The sequence below is a fragment of the Chelonoidis abingdonii genome, chromosome 21 (genome assembly GCF_003597395.2).
Source record: "Chelonoidis abingdonii isolate Lonesome George chromosome 21, CheloAbing_2.0, whole genome shotgun sequence".
In the NCBI taxonomy this organism is placed as follows: Eukaryota; Metazoa; Chordata; order Testudines; family Testudinidae; genus Chelonoidis; species Chelonoidis abingdonii.
The window spans coordinates 674231-698498 of record NC_133789.1 but is presented as its reverse complement, the minus strand read 5'-3'; the positions used below and the strand labels follow the sequence as shown (position 1 = coordinate 698498).

General features: G+C 49.3%; 1 protein-coding gene across 1 annotated transcript in view; it reads left to right on the top strand.

Moving 5' to 3' along the window:
- The window catches only part of RND2 (Rho family GTPase 2), a 47925-nt gene extending 24690 nt beyond the window's left edge, over positions 1-23235 (top strand). The window contains exons 4-5 of the mRNA XM_032772716.2: positions 18561-18695; positions 21691-23235. Of these exons, the coding sequence (XP_032628607.1) occupies positions 18561-18695; positions 21691-21939 (384 nt within the window). The 3' untranslated portion in view covers positions 21940-23235. The remainder of the gene's footprint in view (positions 1-18560; positions 18696-21690) is intronic.
- Positions 23236-24268: the final 1033 nt, after the last annotated feature.

The following is a 24268-nucleotide window of genomic DNA, read 5'->3' as shown; positions in this document are numbered from 1 at the left end:
CACACACCCCTGTGTCTCATGGACTCCGGGTCTCTTTGACTTCAGTCCCCCTCCTTGTGCCGCTGATTTGGGGTTGCTGGGGCTCCTGCCCTGTGTCAAAGTTAGACTCAGGACTCACAGTTTGTCAGACCACTCTGTTTTATTAGCACAGCGCTCTGCTAATACACCCAGATAATGTGAGCAGCATACAAGGCACAAACTATCTTATTTATACAGATAAAAGGAGGGGAGCACTTAGCAAGATAACAAAGGAAGCAGAATCTGATAAGTTTACCAGGGCTAGCCATGCATATCTTATTTCCTTACTAACTATTACCGATCTTCTGTTAATGTTTCGCCATTAGCACCCTTGTTTATGCCTAATGTTTCTTTTCCTGGCACCTGTATTTCAACATTTCTTATTTCTGCTTAAAGGTACATACAACATTTCTTTAATCCATTCTTATTTTTACAATATAATTTCATTCTACTTTCACAATCCCTCCTTTTGGTCAAGCTCACGCCATGACCAACATTTTACTGGGTTCCACATATTAACCGTTCTTTATCTCTTGTCATCATCAGCAATATTCAAAATCATCATATTAGCACTCTTTTTGGGGCAGTCACCCTGGGTGGCATGCCTTACACCATTTTGGATACAACAGGAGACTAACTGAAAACATACAAAAATCATTAGGATTCCAAACAGGATAGTCAGGGCTCCCTGAAACAACCAGTTTCTATGCCAGAGAAATTGAACAGGTTACTTAGCCACTTCCATAAAGAACTTGGCTCTCACTTATGGGGAAGATATGCGATTTGTTCTAAGTGGCTAGCGCGATCTATTACCTCATTGGTATCGTCAGGTATAAACACACAATATTGTTTTCCAATGAGAGCACAGGTCCCTCCTTTGGCCGCCAGCACTATGTCCAATGCCTGACAGTTTTGGAGGCCACCTGTCAGATCGTCCCCTGTTTCTTTGGCCAGGGCTCTTAAACTTTCTCCAGTTTTATTTGCCATTATTTTAACTACTGCTTGTAACCTCAGGAGCCTTTTGCCTGGTGTATTACTCCCCCCAAGTGGGATAAAGAACTGCCAATAGCCTCTTCCCAGGTGTCATTACTGTTCCATATTGTGTTAAACAGACAAGGTCCTCCAGTGAGGTCTGGGGAATTGAGTGGGATAGCCAGGACAGGAACACCAGTTTGAGAGTGGGCTGGGATGTGGCTGCAGACCCAGCATTTAGAAATAATAAGGGTCTGAGCTATCCACACTTTGCTGGCTGGATAAAAGAATTGTCATTGTGGACTCCCCAGACCTTAAGACACCAGCAGCCGAGGAACAGGCGCCACCAGAGGTGCATGTTGGAGGCAGGGCCCTTCTGGTTCTGACAACCTCAACTGAGGAAACGCAGTCACGGTTTTATGTCCACCAGGCAGCAGGCGCTAGGCTCACTACTGCTTCTTCTTGGGCCTTGCTTTATGTTGTCGTCTGCTTCTGGCAACCCTTACGAGAACGTAGATTGTAAGGTATTGCAGGCTGTTCCTCTACGTCTTCTTCTGGAGTCAAAATTGACTCTGCATGGTCCTGAGGTGATGATTGGTTCGCTGGGGTGGTGATTCTTACACTGCGAATGCATCTGACGAAGTCATTCTTGCTCCAAAACTGTGATACTAAAATCATTTCTGCTTTCAACATCCCTCCTTTTGTCCAGCGCAACGGTCATGACCAACAATTACTTGGGGGCTTCCACAATTGTAAACCATTTCTATTTCTTTGTTCATCAAGCCATATTCAATCACCATATTAGCACTCTTGTTTTGCAGCAGTCACTGGGTGACACAATCTGATATAACAGTGAGATTAACAGTGCAAAGCATACCCAAAAATCACATAGGTTTCCCAAACAGCATAGTTAAGGGCTCCCTGAAACAAGCCAGTTTCCTAGCCAGAGATTGAACAGCGTTAATTCTAGCTGACTTCATAAAAGAACTCCGGCTCTCATGAGAATATATGCGATTTGTTCTAAGTGCTAGCGCAATTTATTACTTCATTGGTATTGTCAGGTATAACACACAAATTCTTCCCAGTGAAAGCACAGGTCCCTCCTTTGGCCGCCAGCACTAGTCCAATGCCTGACAGTTCTCGGAGGCCACTGTTGGATCGCCCCTGTTGTTTTGGCCGAGCCTCTTAAAATAATGGCAAATAAAACCAGAGAAATTTAACTACTGCTTGTAACCGTTAGGAGCCTTTTTTTTTTTTTTTTTTTTTTTTGCCTGGTGTGAGCTCACCAAGTGGGATATGGAACTGCAATAGCTCTTCCCAGGTGTCATTACTGTTCCATATCTGTGTTAAACGGACACGGTCTCTCAGTGAGTCTGGGGAATTGAGTGGGGTAGCCAGGACAGGAACACCAGTGAGTAGTGGGCTGGGATGTGGCTGCAGACCCAGCATTTAGAAATAATAAGGGTTGAGCTATCCACACTTGTTGTGGAAAAAGAATTGTCATTGTGGACCTCCCAGACCCTAACAGACATGCCTGAGGAACAGGCACCACCAGAGCACATGTTGAGGCAGGGCTTCTGTTCTGACAACCTCAACTGAGGAACTGCAGTCACAGTTTTTATGTCCAGCAGGCCTAGGCTCACTACTGCTTCTTCTTGGGCCTTGTTTATGTAGTCGTCTGCTTCTGGCAACCCTTATAAGAGACGTAGATTGTAAGGTATTGCGAGCTGTTCCTCTACGTTTCTTCTGGGTCAAAAATTGACTCTGCGTGGTCCTGAGGTGGTGCTGGTTCCAGGGAGGGTGTCATTCTTACACTGTGAAGCATGCATCACGCCCTTGACCTGGCTATAACAATGGCCTTCCACCTTATCTTTTCCTGATGCATACATTCCTCATTCACCAAATAGATTGAATACAAACAGCTGTTATTATTATCAAACAAAAAACATTGCAAATTAAACCTTGCTAATTTTTATAATTTAATAACTAAGACATTTACATTGAACCAGGCCTTCATTGTTTTGCTAATTTACTTAACAGACACAATAGAGAATCCTGTCTCTTACACTAAATCTTAAAACAAAGAGTTAAGAGAGGACTCACTTGTAATGCATATGGGAAACAGAATCCTATAAGTCCCAGAGGTCATTTCCTCTGCATTCAAAAAAGGTGTGTAGCAGGAATGAAAATCAATCATACATAATTCTTATTGGGACATTATAAAATGCTGCTCCTACATATCCCTTTTGACATAGATTATTAATCGCCAGTGTCACTTCTTTATTTAGTCCACGTAATAAAATAAACTGGAGGTGATTTGGCCTGTGGCTCTAGCTATTGCGCTACATTTGTTTTATCCTACCAGCACATTTTAAACATTTAAATAAACACACGTACAATTTAAGAACCACAAAACTGGTTAGGGGTAGTAACATATAGTAATGCCAGTAGTTGTGGGAGACCAGCCCAGAAAATGTTAGTTTATCCAAATGTAAGCTGTTATGGTTTTCTGCAGTGGCAATTCTTAACATGTCCCATTTGGGTGTATAATATGATGGTTCCAGTTTTGTTTTTGTGTTATAAGGAACGATGTTACATTTTTTTTCCCTTTTAACAGATGATTGGTACTGTTTGCCATTCAGTCCAGATTGATAGAGACTATCAGCTAATCAGTGCTTACAGTAAGCTGAGAAGCATCATTACCATATGACTGTAAAGGATTTTCCAAAAATCATACACACTATATTTTACGCGGTACCTACACCAAACTTACATTTAATTTTAATGTTAATATTAACAATAGCATTAGCATCAAATTTATGAAAAGGTATCTTGTTATACACGTCCTTTTATGTAGGCAATCTTTTGCTGACCAGGTATTCTTTATTTGCAGCTTCTTTTGTGCTGGCAGTTCTACCTTTCTTTATCATTAGCTAAATTTGCATCAACAACAGGCCTTGGGTTTTGGATTCAAGCCATCAGCAAGCTAGAGACTCTGTGAACACACGGATCTGAAAAAGAAAACACAAGCTATTGTGGCTCTTTTGGAGTCCTAATAGGATTTTTAATTCAGCGCAAACGTTTCATTTGCATTTTTTTTAAACCCTTTTACAATATACACTGCACATTCCTAGAGGGAAAATGCACATTTTTTTTCTATGCTATAACTTTTCAAAAACATTAGCCATATTAATTTTACATAAGGTGTAACTGTTTGTTTGTTTTGTTCGTACAGAGTTTTCATATACCTTAACAGAGCTATTTTTAAGGCTCAGTGTTTTAACATTGCTTCTTTTGTTTGTGCATCCTACTCTGCTGTTGCTAGAGGGTCAACTGTTAATTCTTATTCTTTCTACAGCATCTTATCTGCTATTTTTACAAAAAAAAAAAACCAATCAACAAACACAAGACTTCAGAATCTTCCCTATTTTCCTATTTTGACTGCCTTATTGCAGCCATGATTGGTTTATATTTAAAAACATTTTAAATGTTGTAAAGAATCAGTTACCCCTTAAGGGCTAAATGCTAAATCAAAGCCAAACAGCACTAATTACCTGGGTCTTGCAAAAAGGTCTGTCAGTTGCACCTTTGAATTAGAGTCAAATGAATTTTTAGTGGCATTAAAAACAAAAACAAAACCAATTATCTCGACGACCTAGAAAAAGGAGTTTATCAAACCAATGTTTGGTTAGATTCTTAGAATGTTACGTATTTTCCAAGACAAATTGATACATACAACATTTTTTTTCTTAACATTCTTCTACACACTGCTTGTTTTTATATATCGTATATATAATTTTGGATTATTACAGGCAGTCTTCTGAAAACGGCGCCATTTCCACTTTAGAATGGCTGCACAAGAAACCAAAGAATTCTCATCTTACATGGTCTTTACACAGTTTCCACAAGTTTAACTGCCTTACTTCTCTTCAGCCTGCTTAGAGTTAACTTATTCACACTCACTTCCTATAAGCACTTGTTTATTCCAAATGACCACCTTTATCACCTCAGATTCCCATTTGAAGTACACAGTTCCAAGGGTTCATGTCTCACTCAACGCTCTTTCTCTCCGACACACTATTCCCTTTCAACTTGTGTCTCAATTTAATCTGTTGCTGTCTAGGGCACCGATAGCTGGCTTTTTTTAATGATGACCATTTGTGAGTGCTTATTGGCGTCACTTCCAGTTGAAAAGTAACTGTTCAAAGGAAAAGGACCAGGAAGGGGGGCTTAGTTGAGGAGCCTCCCCTCCTGCTGAAATTTGTAGTGGAACGCCTAAAGAATCAGTTTTTGAGGCAAGAAACAAAGAGAACAGAACAAGGATTATTGTCTTTACAATGAATGGATATGTAAGGGGTTGGACTCCCCAATCTGGGGTTTTTGGAGAAACGGAGTAAGGGGACGTCAGCTTCTATCTGTGGTGGGAGAAGGAAGGCTTATCTAATAAAGCTTTTTAACTTATTATTTGGAATAATGAGAGAGGCCAGTTTGATTTTGCCCCTACGGTTTGCCTCTTCCCACACACTGCATGAAAACAGTTAACCTCTTTTAGCCATTTAAGTTTTAGGTTGGCAGAGTTTGTCCTTATAAGACATCCACTCGGATCTTTAGTTCCAAGATTTTAACAGTGGCCAACTGAGTTGGGATCCCTGAGTTAAGTCTAGACCAATTTTTTCAGAAATTAGGGATCCTGGACCTTTTTACAGGAGGTCCGGACCATCCTAAATAACAAAAATAGAGCGCGTTTAGTTAGGAGAATTGTCCCAACTTAGACATCTGTTACCCATCAGAGAGACTTCGACACCCAGTCACACAAGAAGGAACCATCTGCGCCAGTGCAACACACAGAAAGGAGCGACAGAGCTCGCCCTCAATCGCCCTTGCTTTTTAACCAGGGTTTACCCAAAGTGCGGTGCGGCTGCGATTAGTGCAGATTCCACTCACTCAGAAATCGCGGGACAGGAACCACTTGGTCGAGCCGATCCCCACGATAAGAGACGGCACCCAGAACTACACTCCACAAGAGGACGGATTAGACACAGAGCGACAGACGTCCTCAGGTCCGGGAAAAAAACCACAGAAATTCTACCTGACCCAGATTCACCTGACTTCAAGATCCCGGGATCCCTACAAACAGATGTGTGAACCACAGGTTCGATGGCGTAGACCTCCACTGTGGCTGTGCACCGTTCTGCCCTACAGTGGACGGACCACATCGGCCAAATGCCCAGTGGCGGCTGCCACGTCATCCTACAAAAACAGTCAGGAATCACAAGCCGCAGTGAGAAACGTTGCCTCTCATCGGTGGGAACTCCAAATTGTCAAAGTTAGACCTCAGAGACTCACAGTTTGTCAGACCATTCTGTTTATTAGCACAAGCGCTACTGCTAATACAACCAATAACGTGTGAGCACCATAACAAGCCAAACACTATCTTTTATTTATACAATAAAGGCAGGGAGCATAGCAAGATAAACCAAAAGAAGCAGAATCTGATAGATACCTTGGCGTGCCATGCATATCTTATTTCCTACTAAACTATTTACTCCGATCTTCTCGTAATTGTTCACACTCAATAGCACCCTTGTTTATGCCTAATTTTCTCTTCCTGGCACTTGTATTTCAACTTTCTTATTTTCTGCTTAAAGTACATACAACCATTTCTTTTAATCAATTCTTATTTTTACACATAAATTCATCTCTGGCTTTCACAACCTGCAAGGGTAAAATCCCTCATCAGCCTGCATGCGGCTGGGGACACCTGTCTGAACCAAGCCGCCTATCTACCACAAAATCGTAAGGCATATTGGGACCATCCTTGTTTCGGTTTCCGTGTTGCTGTACAGCTGAGGCTTGCCGGGAGATCTGCCAGGCGAAGCCTGGCTTGCGCGGCCCCTGAGGGAGCTGGTCAGAGTGCGGGAGGGAGAATCACCCAGGTTATGCGTGCGAGGCTGCTGGTTCGTGGAGAAGCTGCTCCAAGCACCTTGAGCTGGAGCCAGGTCCTGTGCTGATGGGTTACACTGTAGGTGAGGTGAGCGAAGGCGCCCAAAGGCTGCATGCCCAGTCGCTCCAGGAGCACGTGGCTGGCTGTGTTCAGACAGCCCTGGGTAGCCCTTTGCCAGACGGAACCTGCTTCGCCAACCTGGCACACTCCATCATGCCTGGCCTTCTCTTCAGCTGGCTTGAGCCCTGCGCCTACTGGGGACCAGGCCTGGCATAACGCATACTCTTCCCTTCCCCCCATGCAGAAGGGACTGCCGCGCAACTGCAGAGCTTGTTCCACTTGGGCGCTGGCCAGATGGCATGACAACCGCTGGAGGCTTGAGGAGTGGGTCTCTGAACCCCCCGTCCATGTGGGGCAGGGGGTGGCGGCACGCATGGCATCAGGGCCCTAGCTGTGCAGCCTGGACGAAGGCTGAGCGCCTCTCCTCACTGTAGGGAGTCGGTGCTGGTTGTCAAATATTGCAGGCTGGCTGTATGAGTCCGCAGCCAGGGAGCTAAGGTGCAGATGGAGCTGCGCGGCTTCCAAGAGAAGATTTTCTTTCCCCGAGGGAAGGGCGTGGCGTCCAGCTGCTGCCTCAAACTGAAGCGGGCGGCAATGGGCCTGTCAGCTGCAGCTGCCTGGGCGCTCTCTGGGAGCCCCCCCCTGCGCAGCCCAGCCGCAGATACCCTGCTGAACAGCGCGCTCTGCCTCCCGTGGGAACCGCGGCAAAGCGATGGCACTCACTTGAGGTTCTTGTCACGAAAGGGGACAAAAATGTGGATGGTCTTCGCTAGCGCTCGAGATCGCAGACCTGAAGAGCCCTTCTGGTGCTGACCCTCGCGGGGTCCGGAGATACAACTCCCAGGCAGCCCATCGCATGGGCGAATGTGGGAGCAGACGGGGAGCCAGGGCTCTCCTGGCCGTCTCTGCCCCCCACTTTAAGAGAGAAGTAACTCTAGTGGGTCAAGCCGGGGGGTCTGCGGAGCCTGGGAGCCAACTCCTGGAGTTTCTTCCCTGCTGGTCAGGGAGTGGAGCTGGGGCCGTGCTCCGATACAAACTATCAAGATCGCCCTTGCCTGCTTCCTCCGAGGCTGCCCTCCATTATGCCCACCTGTGGCCGGAAAGGGGCTGTGCCCGAAGGCTAAGAAGTCTGCTAATACCCTTGCTGGCTCTGCTGTTCCCGGAGCGGTGTCCAGCGCCGGCAGGAAGGTGGGTGGGGGAGAGCCCCTAGCCTTCTCTTGGTGAGAGCCCTGCAGCCATTCACCTCTGCCGGTCCTGCTCTGCTCTACATCCCGCAGGGCAAAGGGGAAACCCAGAGATTTGCCCAATGCAAATCGTGCATGGTTGGCTGCAGCCTGGACCATGCGCAGATTCTGAACATACCGGAGAGCTTCTCCTAAGCAGCGCTCATCCCCGTCACACACGACAGCGTGTGCTTCTCCCGGGGATTGGGTGGGGGAGGAAGCCCTACATCCGCTAGCCACAGGCAGGCCAGCTGGTGCGGGCAGAAGACCCCAGCTCCGTCAATTGTGCCAGGACTGTCCTGGCAATGATCTCAGCTCTGCCTGCGCCAAGAAGCTCTGTATTGACCCAGGCTCGTGAGTACGGCAGCCCTGGCTCAGCGACAACCTTCTAGCTCTGCCTCAATGCGGCTGGGTATATCTTTAGCGTCTCATGAATACTTCAGAGTATGCGGGCGCCCCAGGAGCCGTTATCACTCGCACACAGCCGTCAGTTCTGGTTAGCACCTAACAGCTAAAATTACTTTCCTAGAAGGTGATGAGACACTTGCTCGCCGTAAAGTGGTGATTAAGGCAGCGGGGAGGGGGGGCTGCTATCTAGAGGTCGAGGAGGGCTTCCGGAAGCTCAAAGTCTCCAGGCTGGGAATAGGCTGCAGTTCTCTCACCTATTGACTGTATGGTAGATAAGGGTGACTTGCTCGGCGGCTGCAAGCTGCTGCAGCCCTGGTGGAGTGAAAGCACAAGCCAGCATTTAGTGACTATTGGGGCAGGCTTTAGCGCTGACTTTCCTTGGGAAGGTTATTCGAGGATAACTGGGGCAGCATGCGCCAAAGAGCAGAAGGCAGGACTGGCGTTCTGGTCGTGATCACAACTCCAGGGCATTGCTCTGGGAGAACGCTGTCACACACCTGACAGCAAATGGCTCGGTCCCATGACCTGCAGGGCACCCGACCTGAGGCCAGTCCCCACGGTAATTGGGCAGTGGCCCTCCTTGGAGGGGGGCTAATGGCAAGCAGGCGGAACGAAGCCCAACCCTGGTGCTAGACGTACCCACAGATAGCAGCTTCCTCTGTCTACTCACCGCTTGCTCCAAGAGGGAGGTCTCTCATGATCAGATGTAGGAGGTGTTTGCCCAGTTTGCACAACAGCTTCCAACAGGCCATGATCTGCTACTTAAGTGACATTCAGCGCTAAAGTCTGCCCCCAACTAGTCACAAATGCTGGCTTGTGGTTTTCACTCACCAGGGCTGCGCAGCTGGCAGCCGGCCGAGCAAGTCCCCTTATCACCAAGCACGCAATAGGAGGAAGAGAACTGCAGCTCTCATTTCCAGCCTGGAATAGAGGCTTCCGGAAGCCCTCCCACCTTAGAGCAGCCCCCCTCCCGCTGCCTTAATCACCCCTTTAAAAGGCGAGCAAGTGTCTTCATCACCGTTCTAGGAAAGTTTAAAGCTTTTTAAGGTCTACCAGAAACTGACGCCTGTGTGCAGAGTACGGCTCCTGGGAGGCGCCCCGCAACTGATATCAGTGAGAGCGCTAAGAATATACCCTGCCTGCATTGAGGGCAGAGAGAAGTGTCTGGAGCCAGGGCTGCTACTCCATCGAGCCTGGCAAACCAGCTCTGGCGGGCAGGCAGAGAGAGTCCATGCACAGACAGTCCCTGGCACAATGGACGGGAGCTGGCTGCCTGCCCTGCAACCAGCTGCCTGCTGGTAGCAGGATGTAGGGCATTTCCTCCCCCCCAAGTCCCCCTGGAGAAGCACACCTGCTCGTGTGTGACGGGGATGAGGCCTGCTTGGAGAGCTCCCGGAGGGTGTTCAAATCTGTTCCGCATGGTCCAGCTTAGCAGCCAACCAGCACGATCTTCGCATTTGGGGCAGAACTCCTGGTCTCCTCTTGCCACTGCGGAGAGAGCAAAGCGGGGCAGGGTGAAAATGGCAGCTCGCAGGGCTCTCACCAAGAGGGCTAGGCTTCCCCCACCCCACCTTCCTCCGGGCAGCTGGACAGCCGCCCGGGAAACAGCAGGAGCCAGCAAGGGGGCATTAAGCAGACTCTTAGCCTTCGGGCCACAACCCCTTCCGGCCCCAGGGGCATAATGGGGGCACCTCAGGAAAGCAGGCAAGGCAATCGTAATAGTGCTTTGTATCGGACACGGCTCCAGCTCCACTCCCTGACCAGAGCCAGGGAGAGAACCCAGGAAGTCCTGGCTCCCAGCTGCCCGCAACCCCCGGCTTTAACCCCCACTAGAGTCTACTTCTCTCGTTAAAAGCTGGGGGCAGAACCCAGGAGGCCTGGCTCCCGCGTCCTTGCCCCTCCCACATCCCAGCCAGGCTGCCTGGGCAGTGTATTCCTGGACCCCCGCACGGTCGCACAGAAAGGAGCTCTTTTTCCAGTCTGCGATCTCACGCCAGCAAGACCCCGTCCCACATTTTGCCCTCTTTCAGTGGACAAGAAACCTCAAGGGGCCCCATCGGCTGGAGCCGCGTTCCACAGGGACAGAGCGCTGCTTTCAGCAGGTTATCTGCAGCTGGCTGCCAGGGGGCTCCCAGAGACCCCAGGCAGCCTGCAGCTGACGGCCCCATTGCCCCCCCCGCTTCAGTTAGCAGCAAGCTGGACGCACCCCAGCTTCCCTCGGGGAAAAAGAAAATTCTTCTCTCTGAACCGCCAGCTCCATCCTCACCCTTAGCTCCCTGGCTCGGCTCGATACCAGCCAGCCTGCAAATTACAACCAGCACCAGACTGCCCAGTGAGGGAGAGGCCTCGCCTTCTCCAGGCTGCACGCTAGGGCCCTGAGCCATTTGCTCGCCACCCCTGCCCCACTGGGACGGGGTTCAGAGAACCCCACTCCTCAAGCCTCCAGGGTGGTCAGTGCCCATCTGCCCAGCGCCCAAGTGAGAACAAGGCTCTGCAGTTGGGGCAGGTCCCTCTGCAGCTGGGAGGAAGGAAGTATCCGTATGCCCAGGCCTGGTCCCAGAGGGCCAGGGCTAAAAGCCAGCTGGGAAGCCAGGCTGATGGAGAGTGCCCCAGGTGGCGAACAGGCACCTGGGCAAAGGGCTACCCAGGGCTGGTCTGACAACAGCCACACGTGCCTCTCTGGAGGACGGCATGCAGCCCTTGTGGGCCCCTTTCGCTCACCTTCACCCTGACAGTGTTACCCAGCAGCAAGGGACCTGGCTCCAGCTCACAGGTGCTTGGAGGCAGCTTTCTCAGAAACCCAGCACCCTCGCACGCAAACCTGGGTGCATTTCTCCCTCCCGCACTCTGACCCCAGCTCCCTCAGGGGCCGCCAAGCCAGCCTGCCTGGCAGATCTCCCTGGAAAGCCAAGCTTACAGCAACACGGAACCAAAACAAGCAGACTGGCCCAATTGCCTTAACGATTGTGTGGGCGCTTGGTTCAGAACAGGTGTCCCCAGCCCGATGCAGCTGATGGGTTACCCTGCCAGGTGTGGAAAGCAGAATGAATTTAATTGTAAAAAATAAGAATGGATTAAGAAATGGTGTATGTACCTTTAAGCAGAATAAGAATGTTGAAATACAGTGTGCCAGGAAAAGAACATTGGCATAAAACAAGGGTGCTATTGGTGAAACTTACAGAAGATCGGTAATAGTTAGTAAGGAATAAGATAATGCATGGCTAGCCCAGGTCAACTTATCAGATTCCTGCTCTTCTTTGTATCTTGCTAAGTTGCTTCCCCTCCTTTATATTCTGTATAATAATAGATGTTTGTGCCCTTGGTATGGTGCTCACGTTATCTGGGTGTTTTGCAGCAGCGGCTGTGCTAATAAACAGAGTGGGTCTGACAAACTGTGGAGTCCTGTTAACTTTGACATTTGGAAGGTCCCACCGAGATGGCAACCGTCTTTTCACTGGGGCTGTGTGGATTCCTGACTGTTTTTGTAGGATGACCGTGGCAGCCGGCACCTGGGCATTTGCCCGAGTGGTCTCCACTAGGGCAGAAAGGTGCACCAGCCACAGTGAGGTCTACGCCATCGAACCTTTGTTCAACCACTCGTTTTGGTTAGGGTCCACCGGGATCTGACAGTCAGGAATCTGGTCACGGTAATTATTTCTTGTTTTTGTCCGGACTGAGGACTGTCCTGTCTCTGTGTCTAATCCGTCCTCTTGTGGGAGTGTTTGAGTCTGGGTGCCGTTCTTATCTGGGGATCGGGCCGACCAAGGGGTTTCCTGTCCCCGGGTCTGAGTGAGTGGAATCTGCACAATCGCAGCCGCACCGCACTTTGGGTAAAACCCCTGGTGTAAAAGCAGGGCGCATTGAGGCAGTAGCCTGTGGGCTCCTTTTGTGGTGTTGCACTGGGCAAATTTCCTTCTTGTGTGACTGGTGTGCGAAGTCTCCTGTAGGGTAACCAGATGTCTAAGTTGGGACAATTCCCTAAATAAACGCCGGCTTATTTATGTATTTGGATGGGTTCCGGACTCCTGTAAAAAGGGTCCGACTCCGTAAATTCCTGAAAAAATGGTCTAGACTAATCTCAGGGGGATCCCAAAACTCCAGTGGCCACTGTTAAAAAATCTTGAACAAAGACCCGAGTGGATGTCTTAAAGGAAAAACTCTGCCAACCTAAAAACTAAATTGGCTAAAGGAGAGGTTTAACGTTTTTCATGCAGTGGTGGGAAGGGCAAACGTAGGTGGAACAAAATCAAAACTTGCCTCTCTCAGTTATTCAAATAATAAGTTAAAAGCTTTATTAAAGCCCTCTTCCCACCACCAGACTGAGCGCTCCCCTTTACCTCCGTTCTCCCAAACCCCAGATTGATCCAACCCCCTTCAATAACTCCCATTCTCATGTTAAAAAGGAACAAAATCCCCTTGTTCTGTTTCCTTGTTGTTCTGCCTCAAAAACTGATTCTTTAGCGTTCCACTACAAATTCAGCAAGGAGGGAGGGCCCTCAACTAGCCCCCTTGGTCCCTTTCCTTGAAATTTCTTTCAACATTGTGAAGTGACCACAATAGCACTCACAAAATGGTTCATTAAAAAAAGCAGGATCGGGCCCAGACAGCAACAGAAAAATTGAGAAAACAGGTGAAAGGGAATAGTGGTCAGGAGTAAGAAAAAGCAGTGAGTGGCAGGCATGACCCCTGGAACTATACTTCAAATGGTGGGAAATCTGAGGTGATAAAGGTGTATTTTTGGAACATAAACAGTGCTTTAAGGAAAGAGTGTGAAAGTTACTCTACAGAGGTGAAGAAGAAGTAAGCAGTTAAACTTTGTGGAAACTGTTAAAAAAGCCATGTTAAAGAGAGAAATTTCTTGGTTTCTTTGCAGCCATTCTAAAGGAAATGGGCCCTTTTCCAAGAAAGACTGCCTGTAAATAAATCAATATAATAAACAGCATATAAAAAACAAAGCAGTGTAAAGAATGTTAAGGAAAAGAAAATGTGTTATGTAATTTCTATTTTGTCGGTGAAAAATTACGTAACATTCTAAGAATCTAAACAAACACATCTGGTTTGTAAAACTCCTGTTTTCTAGGTGTGAGATAAATTTGGGTTTTGTTGTTTGTCTTTAATGCCACTAAAATTCATTTGACTCTAATTCAAAGGTGCAAAACTGACAAGACCTTTTTGCAAGACCCAGGTAATTAGTGCTGTTTGGCTTTGGGTATTTAGCATTTAGCCCTTAAGGGGTAAACTTGATTCTTTAAACATTTAAAATGTTTTTAATATTAAACCAAGTCAGGCTGCAATAAGGCAGTCAATTCAGGAAAAACAGGGAAGATTCTGAAGTCTTTGTTTTGTTTGATTGGTTTTTTTTTAAAATAGCAGATAAGAGCTGTAGTAAAATAAAAAGAAATTAACAGTTAAACCCTCTGAAGCACAGCAGAGGTAGGATGCACAAAACAAAAAGAAGCAATGTTAAAAACACTGAGCCTTAAAAATAGCTCTGTGTTAAAGGTATTGAAAAAACTCTGTACGAACAAAACAAAAAACAGTTAACACCTTATGTAAAATTAATATGGCTAATGTTTTGAAAAGTTATAGCATAGAAAAAAAAAATGTGCATCCCTAGGACATGTGCAGTGATATTTGTAAAAGGGTTTAAAAAGACAAATGAAACGTGCTGGCTGAATTAAAAATCCTATTAGACTCCAAAAGAAGCCCACAATAGGCTGTGTTTTCTTTTCAGATCCGTTGTTTACCACAGAGTCTCTGAGCTCTGCTGATGGGCTTTGAATCCAAAGCCAAGCCTGTTGTTGATGCAAATGACCTAACTGATAAAGAAAAGGTGGAACTGCCAGAGCACAAAAGAAAAGCTGCAAATAAAAGAAACAACTGGTCAGGCAAACCAGGATTGCCTACTAAAAAAAGACGGTATAACAAGATACCTTTTCATTAAATTTGATGCTAAATGCTATTGGTTAATATAAACATAAATAAAATGTAATGTTTAGTAAGGAACCGCGTAAACAACTTATTAGTGTGTATGATTTTTGGAAAAATCCCTTACAGTCAATATGGTAATGATGCTTCTCAGGTTTACTGTAAGCACTGATTTAGCTGAGTCTCTATCAATCTGGCACTGAATGCAAACAGTAACCAATCATCTGTTAAAAGGGAAAAAAGATAACTCGCTTTCCTAAAAAAAACACAAAAAACAAAAACCCTGGACCATTCATATTATTACCACCCAAATGGGGACATTGTAAGAAAATTTGCCACTGCAGAAAAAACCATCAACAGCTTACCATGGATAACTAACATTTTCTGATGGTCTCCCACCAACTATACTGGCATACTAATGGTTACTCCCCTAAACAGTTTTGGTTTTAAATTGTATGATGTTTTAATTTAAATGTTTAACAATGTGTGGTAGATAAAACAATGTATGCAAAGCTAGAGCCACAGCCAAATCACTCCCAGTATTTCTATTACGTGGACTAAATAAGAAGTGACACTGGCGATTAATAATCTTAGTGTCAAAAGGGATATGTAGAGCGCATTTTATATGTCCCATAAGAATAAGTATGGATGATTCATCCTTGCTAACCACCTTTGTGAATAGCAAGAAGGAAAAATGACCCTCTGCGGACTATAGGATTTCTGTTTTCCATATGCATGTACAATGAGTCCTCTCTTAAGCTCTTTGTATTTAAGATGTAGTTAGTAAGAAACAGGATTCTCTATTGTTGATCTGTTAAGATAAATTAGCAAAACATTGAAGAGCTCGGGTCTCAATGTAAATTGTCTTAGGTTATTAAATATAAAAACCTTAGCAAGGTTTTAATTGGCAATGTTTTTTTTTGATATAAAATACGCTGTTTGTATTCTTTCAACTTATTTGTGTGAATGAGGAATGTATGCATCCAGGGAAAGGATAAGGTGATGAGCCATGGGTTTATAGCCAAGAAGTCAAGGCCGACGGTGATGCATGCTTCACAGTGGTAAAATGGACACCCTCGCCCTGGGCAACAAGTCATCACCTCAGGGACACGACAGAGGTCAATTTTTGACCCCGAAGAAGACGTAGAATACAAGCTGGGCAATACCTTACAATCTACGCTCTATAAGGGTATGCCAGAAGCAGACCGAACTACTAAAGGCAAGGCGCCAGAAAAGAAGCAGTAGTGGACCGGTAGCGCCGCTGGACATAAAAAAACTGTGGACTGCAGTTCCCTCAGTTTGAGGTTGTCAGAACACAGAAGGCCCTGCCTCCAACATGTGCTCTTGGTGCCTGGTCCTCACTGCTGGTGTTCTAGGTCTGGGCGTTCCCACAATGACAACTTTTATCCACAAAACAAGTAATGGATAGCTAGAACAACCCTTTTATTTCTAAGAATGCTGGGTCTGCAGCCCACATCCCAAGCCGCAACTGGTTTCAAAACTTGGTGTTCCTGTCCTGGCTACCCACTCAAATCCCAAACTCACTGGAGGGACCTGGGTCCGTTTAACACAAATATGGAAAGTAATGGACACCTGGAAAGAGCTAATGGCAGTTCCAGTATCCACTTGGACTATACCCCAAGGCAAAAAAAAAAAAAAAAAGGCTCCTAAGTGACAAGCAGCTAGTTAAACTTATCGTCGGGTTATATTTGCCATTATTTTAGAGCTTTCTGGGGCCAAACAACAGGGGGCGATTCCACAGTGGCCTCCAGAAATGTCAACGGGCATTGACTGTGCTGGCCAAAGGAGGACCTGTGCTCTCACTGGGAAAGAAATGTTGTGTGTTATTTACCTGACAATACAGTATGAAGGCTAATAATTAGCGGCTAGCCACTCATAGAAAAACAAATCGCATATCTCCTCATAGTGGAAGAGGCCGAGTTCTTTTGGAAGTGCTAGACTATAACCTGTTTCAATTTCTCTGCATAGTGAAAGACTGGTTGTTTTCGGGAGCCTTAACTATCCTGTTTGGAACCTTAGTTGATTTTATTGCTTTCATAGTATCTCCGTTATCATCCAGAATTGTTGTCCCAGGGTGGGACTGTTTCCAAAACAGAGTGCTAATTATGATGATTTTGGGGAATATGGCTGTATGAACAAAGAAATAAAGAATGGTTAAATTGGGACCCATAATTGTTGGTCCTCTCCGGTGCGGCTTGGACCAAAGGAGGGATTGTGGGGGAAAGGCAGAAGAATATATCGTAACATGCATATCTTATTTCCTTACTAACTATTACCGATCTTCTGTTAATGTTTCACCAATAGCACCCTTGTTTATGCCTAATGTTTCTTTTCCTGGCACCTGTATTTCAACATTTCTTATTTCTGCTTAAAGGTACATACACCATTTCTTTAATCCATTCTTATTTTTACAATATAATTCATTCTGCTTTCACACCTGGCAGGGTAAACCCATCAGCTGCATCGGGCTGGGGACACCTGTTCTGAACCAAGCGCCCACACAAATCGTGAAGGCATATTGGGCCAGTCTGCTTGTTTTGGTTTCCGTGTTGCTGTAAGCTTGGCTTTCAGGGAGATCTGCCAGGCAGGCTGGCTTGGCGGCCCCTGAGGGAGCTGGGTCAGAGTGCGGGAGGGAGAAATGCACCCAGGTTTGCGTGCGAGGGTGCTGGGTTCTGGAGAAGCTGCCTCCAAGCACCTGTGAGCTGGAGCCAGGTCCTTGCTGGCTGGGTAACACTGTCAGGGTGAGGTGAGCGAAGGGCCCACAAGGGCTGCATGCCGTCCTCCAGGAGGCACGTGGCTGGCTGTGTTCAGACCAGCCCTGGGTAGCCCTTTGCCCAGGTGACCTGTTCGCCACCTGGGCACTCTCCATCATGCCTGGCTTCTCCAGCTGGCTTTGAGCCCTGGCCCTCTGGGGACCAGGCCTGGGCATACGGATACTTTCCCTTCCCTCCCAGCTGCAGAGGGACCTGCCCCAACTGCAGAGCCTTGTTCTCACTTGGGCGCTGGGCAGATGGCACTGACCACCCTGGAGGCTTGAGGAGTGGGGTCTCTGAACCCCCCGTCCAGTGGGGCAGGGGTGGCGGCAGCATGGCTCAGGGCCCTAGCGTGCAGCCTGGAGAAGGCTGAGGCCTCTCCCTCACTGGGAGTCTGGTGCTGGTTTGTAATTTGCAGGCTGGCTGGTATCGAGCCGAGCCAGGGAGCTAAGGGTGAGGATGGAGCTGGCGGTTCAGAGAGAAGAATTTTCTTTTTTCCCCGAGGGAAGCTGGGGTGGGTCCAGCTGCTGCTAACTGAAGGCCGGGGGCGGGGGGCAATGGGGCCTGTCAGCTGCAGCTGCCTGGGGTCTCTGGGGAGCCCCCTGGCAGCCAGCTGCAGATAACCTGCTGAAAGCAGCGCTCTGTCCCTGTGGAACGCGGCTCCAGCGATGGGGCCTTGAGGTTCTTGTCACTGAAAAGGGGACAAAATGTGGGACTGGTCTTCGCTGGCTGAGATCGCAGACTGGAAAGAGCTCCTTTCTGTGCTGACCGTGCGGGGGGTCCTAGGATACACTGCCCAGGCAGCCATGCTGGGGATGTGGGAGGGCAAGGACGGGGAGCCAGGGCTCCTGGGTTCTGCCCCCAGCTTTAAGAGAGAAGTAGACTCTAGTGGGTTAAAGCCGGGGGGTTGCGGGAGCCTGGGAGCCAGGACTCCTGGGTTCTCTCCCTGGCTCTGGTCAGGGAGTGGAGCTGGAGCCGTGTCCGATACAAAGCACTATTACGATTGCCCTTGCCTGCTTTCCTGAGGTGCCCCCATTATGCCCCCCTGTGGCCGGAAGGGGCTGTGCCCGAAGGGCTAAGAGTCTGCTAATGCCCCTTGCTGGCTCCTGCTGTTTCCCGGGCGGCTGTCCAGCTGCCCGGAGGAAGGTGGGGTGGGGGAGAGCCCTAGCCTCTCTTGGTGAGAGCCCTGCGAGCTGCCATTTCACCCTGCCCCCGCTTTGCTCTCTCCCGCAGTGGCAAGGGGAGACCCAGGAGTTCTGCCCCAATGCGAAGATCGTGCTGGTTGGCTGCAAGCTGGACATGCGGACAGATCTGAACACCCTCCGGGAGCTCTCCAAGCAGCGCCTCATCCCCGTCACACACGAGCAGGTGTGCTTCTCCAGGGGACTTGGGGTGGGGGAGGAATGCCCTACATCCTGCTAGCCACAGGCAGGCCAGCTGGTGCAGGGCAGGCAGCCCAGCTCCCGTCCATTGTGCCAGGGACTGTCTGTGCATGACTCTCTCTGCCTGCGCCAGAGCTGGTTTGACCCAGGCTCGATGGAGTAGGCAGCCCTGGCTCACAGACACTCTTCTCTCTGCCCTCAATGCAGGCTGGGTATATTCTTAGCGCTCTCACTGAATATTCAGGTTGCGGGCGCCTCCCAGGAGCCGTTACTCTGCACACAGGCGTCAGTTTCTGGTTAGCACCTAACAGCTAAAATTACTTTCCTAGAAGGTGATGAAGACACTTGCTCTCGCCTATAAAGTGGGTGATTAAGGCAGCGGGGAGGGGGGCTGCTCTAAGGTGGGAGGGCTTCCGGAAGCTCTATCTCCAGGCTGGGAAATGAGGCTGCAGTTCTCTCTCCTATTGCTGCTTGGTGATAAGGGTGACTTGCTCGGCCGGCTGCAGCTGCTGCAGCCCTGGTGGAGTGAAAGCCACAAGCCAGCATTTAGTGACTAGTTGGGGGCAGAGCTTTAGCGCTGAATGTCACTTATCAGAGCAGATCATGGCCTGTTGGAAGCTGTTGTGCAAACTGGCAACACCCTCTACATCTGATCATGAGAGACCTCCTCTTGGAGCAAGCGGTGAGTAAGACAGAGGAAGCTGCTATCTGTGGGTACGTCTAGCACCAGGGTTGGGCTTCGTTCCGTCCTGCTGCATTAGGCCACCCCTCCAAGGAGGCCACTGCCCAATTACCGTGGGACTGGCCCTCAGGTCGGGTGCCCTGCAGGTCATGGGACGAGCCATTTGCTGTCAGGTGTGTGAACACGTTCCCCCAGAGCATGCTGGAGTTGTGATCACAGACAGACGCAGTCCTGCCTTCTGCTGCTTTGGCGCATGCTGCCCAGTATCCGATAACCTCTCCAAGGAAGTGCTGCCAATTCTGCGAGACCCATGGGAATTGCTGCACCATCTTTACCTGCCAGATTTCAATGGAGTGAACGGGGGTGAAAGCCCCAAAGGAAAAATTCACCCTTGTGCAGGGGGCCAGTGCAAGGCCCGGTGAAGCCTTTCCAATCTGTTTAACGAAATTGATGCAAATTGGTGCATGGGGCTGTGTTTTGGTGCAAGAGCAGTTTAGTTCAGTTTGTCTTAAACCAATTCCTAACTGATGCCAACTGATCTGAAATTAACCTGCTTTAAACTGAAATCGGCACATCCACACAGCAGTTTGCACCGCGTAACATCCTGTCTGTGTGCAGCCAAGGCCTGAGACAGCAGCACTTTGCCCCTGAGCTCAGTCCTTGGCCTCATCTCTTTAGCATTGCTGGGGAGTGGGGGAGAGACACGTTGCACCGGCTGCAGCCTCCTGGCCTCCCCTTTAGAGCTGTTGGGCTGTGGGCTGAAACCTGTTCTCTGTTTATGGTGCCACAGTGTCAGCTTGCAGGGCAGGGATAAATGATGCTGGTAACTTGTGCTGAGGACACAAGGTCGCTCACTAGGGCAAGGGGATGATTTCCCCTCTGGGTTCACCACAGGGGTGTCGGTGCAGGCCTGCCAGCTGTGATGGTGATAGTCTCAAGTCCTCCCACTGCCCCTTCTAGGTGCCAGGGCTCCAGTCATTTAAGGAGCAGGTCTCTGGCTGAGTGTTGAGCAAATTCCCACTTTTAGGCAGTGGGGGTTCAGGGTCCACTATCCAGAACTGGAGGGGAGGGGTTCCGCCTGCCATGGGACCTGTGTGGGGTTAAGGCAGTGGCCTGGGGAGCTCTTGGTTCAATGGGTGACCTTGGAAAAGTCTGTACTACTCTGGGCCTCAGTTCCTTGCCTGTAAAATGGGGGACAATAATCCGGCCTTTGTCTATTTGAAGGCCAGGGAGGGTCTCACAGTGTATACCCAGCACAGTGGCACCCCAATCTCAAATAATTCGTGGTAATAAAGTGCCAATCACAAGAGAAGAGTCTAATAGATAGGACGCTGGCTGGACAGCCAGTGCCTGATAACTCTGGGGCCCTTGCACCAGGGCAAGCTGGGAGCAAAGGATGGAGAGGAGAGAGAAGCTGTTTTGGGGAGTAAATGTTCTTGTAGTTAGAAGTGGGTGGTGATGAAACCCAACCCAGCCTGTTCTCTCGCTGCCCACAGACAGTTGGACTCGTTTAAGGTGCCATTTATCTTGATTATCTAACCATGGTGAGCATGGTAGTTACTGTCCCTCGTCTTCCCACAACGGCTGAGCGACTCAGCTTCCTCCAGGAGCACAGAAATGCCCCCCTCCCATTCCTCCCTTGCTGGCCTCTCTGTGCGTAACGTAGTCCCAGCCCTACTGCGTGTTGAGGCTGTCCGGGAAATGTCACAGCGCCGCACAAGCTCCTGGAGCCCTGCCTGGGCATGAGCGTCCAGCATGGCAGAGCTCCGGCATGTGGAGCTAGCCGAAGCCTGGATGGCGGTTGAGTAAGTCATTACACATTCTTTAATCCCAGGCCATGCTGCCTGCCTGGAGGCCAGGAATGTGAAGAACCTGTAACTGAATGCCTAGTTCAGGGGAGGATATGCACCCAGCCCTCTTGCGCCTCAGACACCAAGTGAGAGTTTGGGGGGATTGGCGGGGAAGGCTGCCTTGCTGTCCTGACTGCTGAGAACAGGCCCTCCTGCCTGTCACAGGCTGATTCTGCCCACAGCTGGGATCTCAGTGAACCGGCACCTGACATCAGCATTCCTGGCACTGCCATCCCATTGGCACCTGCAGTGCTGGCTGCTCAGGTGGCTTGTCTGCACCCAGCGCTCTCACTGTTTAGAGGAGGGACGAATTAGCCTTGTGAGAGAGCAGCTCCTCACTGAGCTGCACTTCCTGCCCGCAGCTGCCAGCACACACAGGCTGATGCCATGTGACTGGATGCTGCCAGTGGCTGCCATGCAAACACTTCTCTCCCTTCCCCAACTCCTAGGGCTTCACGCTGGCACGGCAGATGGGGGCAGTGGCTTATGTGGAATGCTCCTCCAAGGTCTCCGAGAACAGCGTGCGGGACGTCTTCCACGTAACCACGCTGGCCTCCGTCAACAGGATGCACAAGAATCTCAAGCGGAGCAACTCCAAGCGGGGACTGAAGCGGGCGTCTCAGATGCCCAGCAGGACGGACTTGTTGAATGACACAGAGATCAGGAAAGACCGAGCCAAGAGCTGCTCCATCATGTGACAAATGGGCTGTAAATTTTGTGTGTGTGTGTGTGTGTGTGCGCGCGCGCACGTTGTTTGTTTTTGTACAGTAACAGGCCTAGACAAGGGCACAGCCTGCCTTCCCAAGGCATTTCTTTTAGTCTCTTGGTCTGAGAGACGCTAGCTGCAAATCAGGGTGCATGTGTCACCCCCTCACCATGGAGACTTCTGGATTGGCTGTTGCTGTGCTGACTGCTTGGGAAAAAGGAACCACTCCGCAGAGGAATATTCAGGTGCTGGAAAGTCTGTGATCAAGTAAAGAAAAGGTGTGTGTGTGTGTGTGTGTGTGTGTGTGTGTGTGTGTGTGTGTGTGTGTGTGTGTGTGTGTGTGTGTGTGTGAATCTTCTGTACGCACATCTCCCTGTGTATGTGCGGCTGTACCTACACACAGTGCGCACGGGGACAGGCGGTGGGGTCTGGAACAGAGGCCGGGGAAGTGGGGGGAACTGTCAGTGACAGTGTTGCTGGGCCGAAGAAGTAAGAGCCCAATAAACTTTTAGGACCAAAAGCAGCAGGTGAGTCAGTGGTGCCCAGCTGGTGCCTCACCACTGGAAGGGACTGACTCCGGCTATAAGGCAGGGTCACTGTAGGAAGTAGGAGATCTGGGTCCGTGAGCTGAGAGGGGAAGGCTCCCTGGGGTGGACTATAACCCAGTGAGATTTTGAGTCAGCCCCAAGTGAAGGACAGATAATCTGCCCCTTCCAAGACACTTTAATTACATTGAAACTCTGTGTAAACAGTTGTGACATACCTGGGGGGAGACCTGGCCCCAGAGGAGAGGTCAGTCCCAGCAGACGCACCCCATGAACTGTGGTTTCCTTTAGCAAGCGGGTGCGATTCGGGAGAGCGCATAGAGCAGCTGAGAGCCAGGCGAGTATCTGTATCGCTCCTGGCCATGGGCAGCTGCACCCCGAAGCATGCAGCATCCCACAGAGAAATCCGCAATAACTATCCAAATCCTGCTCTCCAGCCATTCCCAGCTGCAGATCATGTTGCATGGTGCCTGTATTTGTTTGGTTTGAATACACACAAAAATATCCTCGCCCCCCCATCTCCACTATACCAGTGGGAGGGATGGAGCATCCTGCCTTGCTAGCCCCCTGTAACCGACCTGCTCCTGCCATCTCTCATTGCTTCTAATGTCCTCTAATGCCTTTGACTACAAGCTTAACTTTGACATGATGTCACAGAGACACTTTAAGGAAAAACACCAACCTCCTTGCCTAGGCCCAGCTGGGCTGCAGGAATCTAATAAACAATGTCATGGAAAACAGAAGGCACTTGGCTTTTTCTTTTTAATGAATGGAGCAGAACTGGGTCCGTGCCCCTCAAGCCATCATCTCGTTCCTGAGGGGCGTCACTGCGGGTCGGTCTCTCTCTCACACACACACACATACACACACACACGGCACAGGGGAGGGAAGCAGCATGTTAGGCTGCATGCAGGGGCAGCTCTAGGCATTTTGCCGCCCTAAGCACGGCAGGCACGCCGCCGAAGGCAGCCTGCCTGCCACCCTCACAGCGACTGGCAGAGCGGCCCCCAGTGGCTTGCCGCCCCAAGCACGCGCTTGGCATGCTGATGCCTGGAGCCGCCCCTGTCTGCATGCAGTCACGCTGGCAGCTCAATACTTAGGCCTGGTCTACAGTATGGGTTTAAACCAATTTTAGCAGCATTAAACCAATTTTTAACGCTATGTACCGTCCACACTACGAGGCCTTTATATCGATATAAAGGGCTCTTAAATCGTTTCTGTACTTCTCCCCAACGAGAGGAAGTAGCGCTTGAAATCGTATTACCATATCGGTATAGGGTTAGTGTGGCCGCAAATCGATGGTATTGGCCTTTGGACGGTATCCCACAGTTGGACCACTGTGACCGCCTCTGGACAGCAATCTAGAACTTGAGATGCAGTGCCAGGTAGACAGGAAAGCCCCACGAACTTTTGAATTTCATTCTGTTTGCCAGCGGTGAGCCTGATCCAGCAGGTGGCGATGCAGTCCAAAGCCAAAAAGAGCTCTCCAGCCTGGGACCGTGCGGGGATACTGGATCTGATCGCTGTATGGGGAGACAAATCTGTTCTATCAGAACTCCGTTACAGAACCGAAATGCCAAAGTGTTTTGAAAAAAATCTCCAGGATACACAGCGCTGCGTGACAAGCGTAACGGAAAGCCAAGAATACAATGATGGAGGGGGACTGCGACTCCAGCTTATTCCACAGTCCACAGCAGTCTCCGAAAGTATTGCATTCTTGCCTGAGCTCCAATGCCTGTAGGTTCAAACACCATGTCCGGCGTGGTTCAGGGTTAG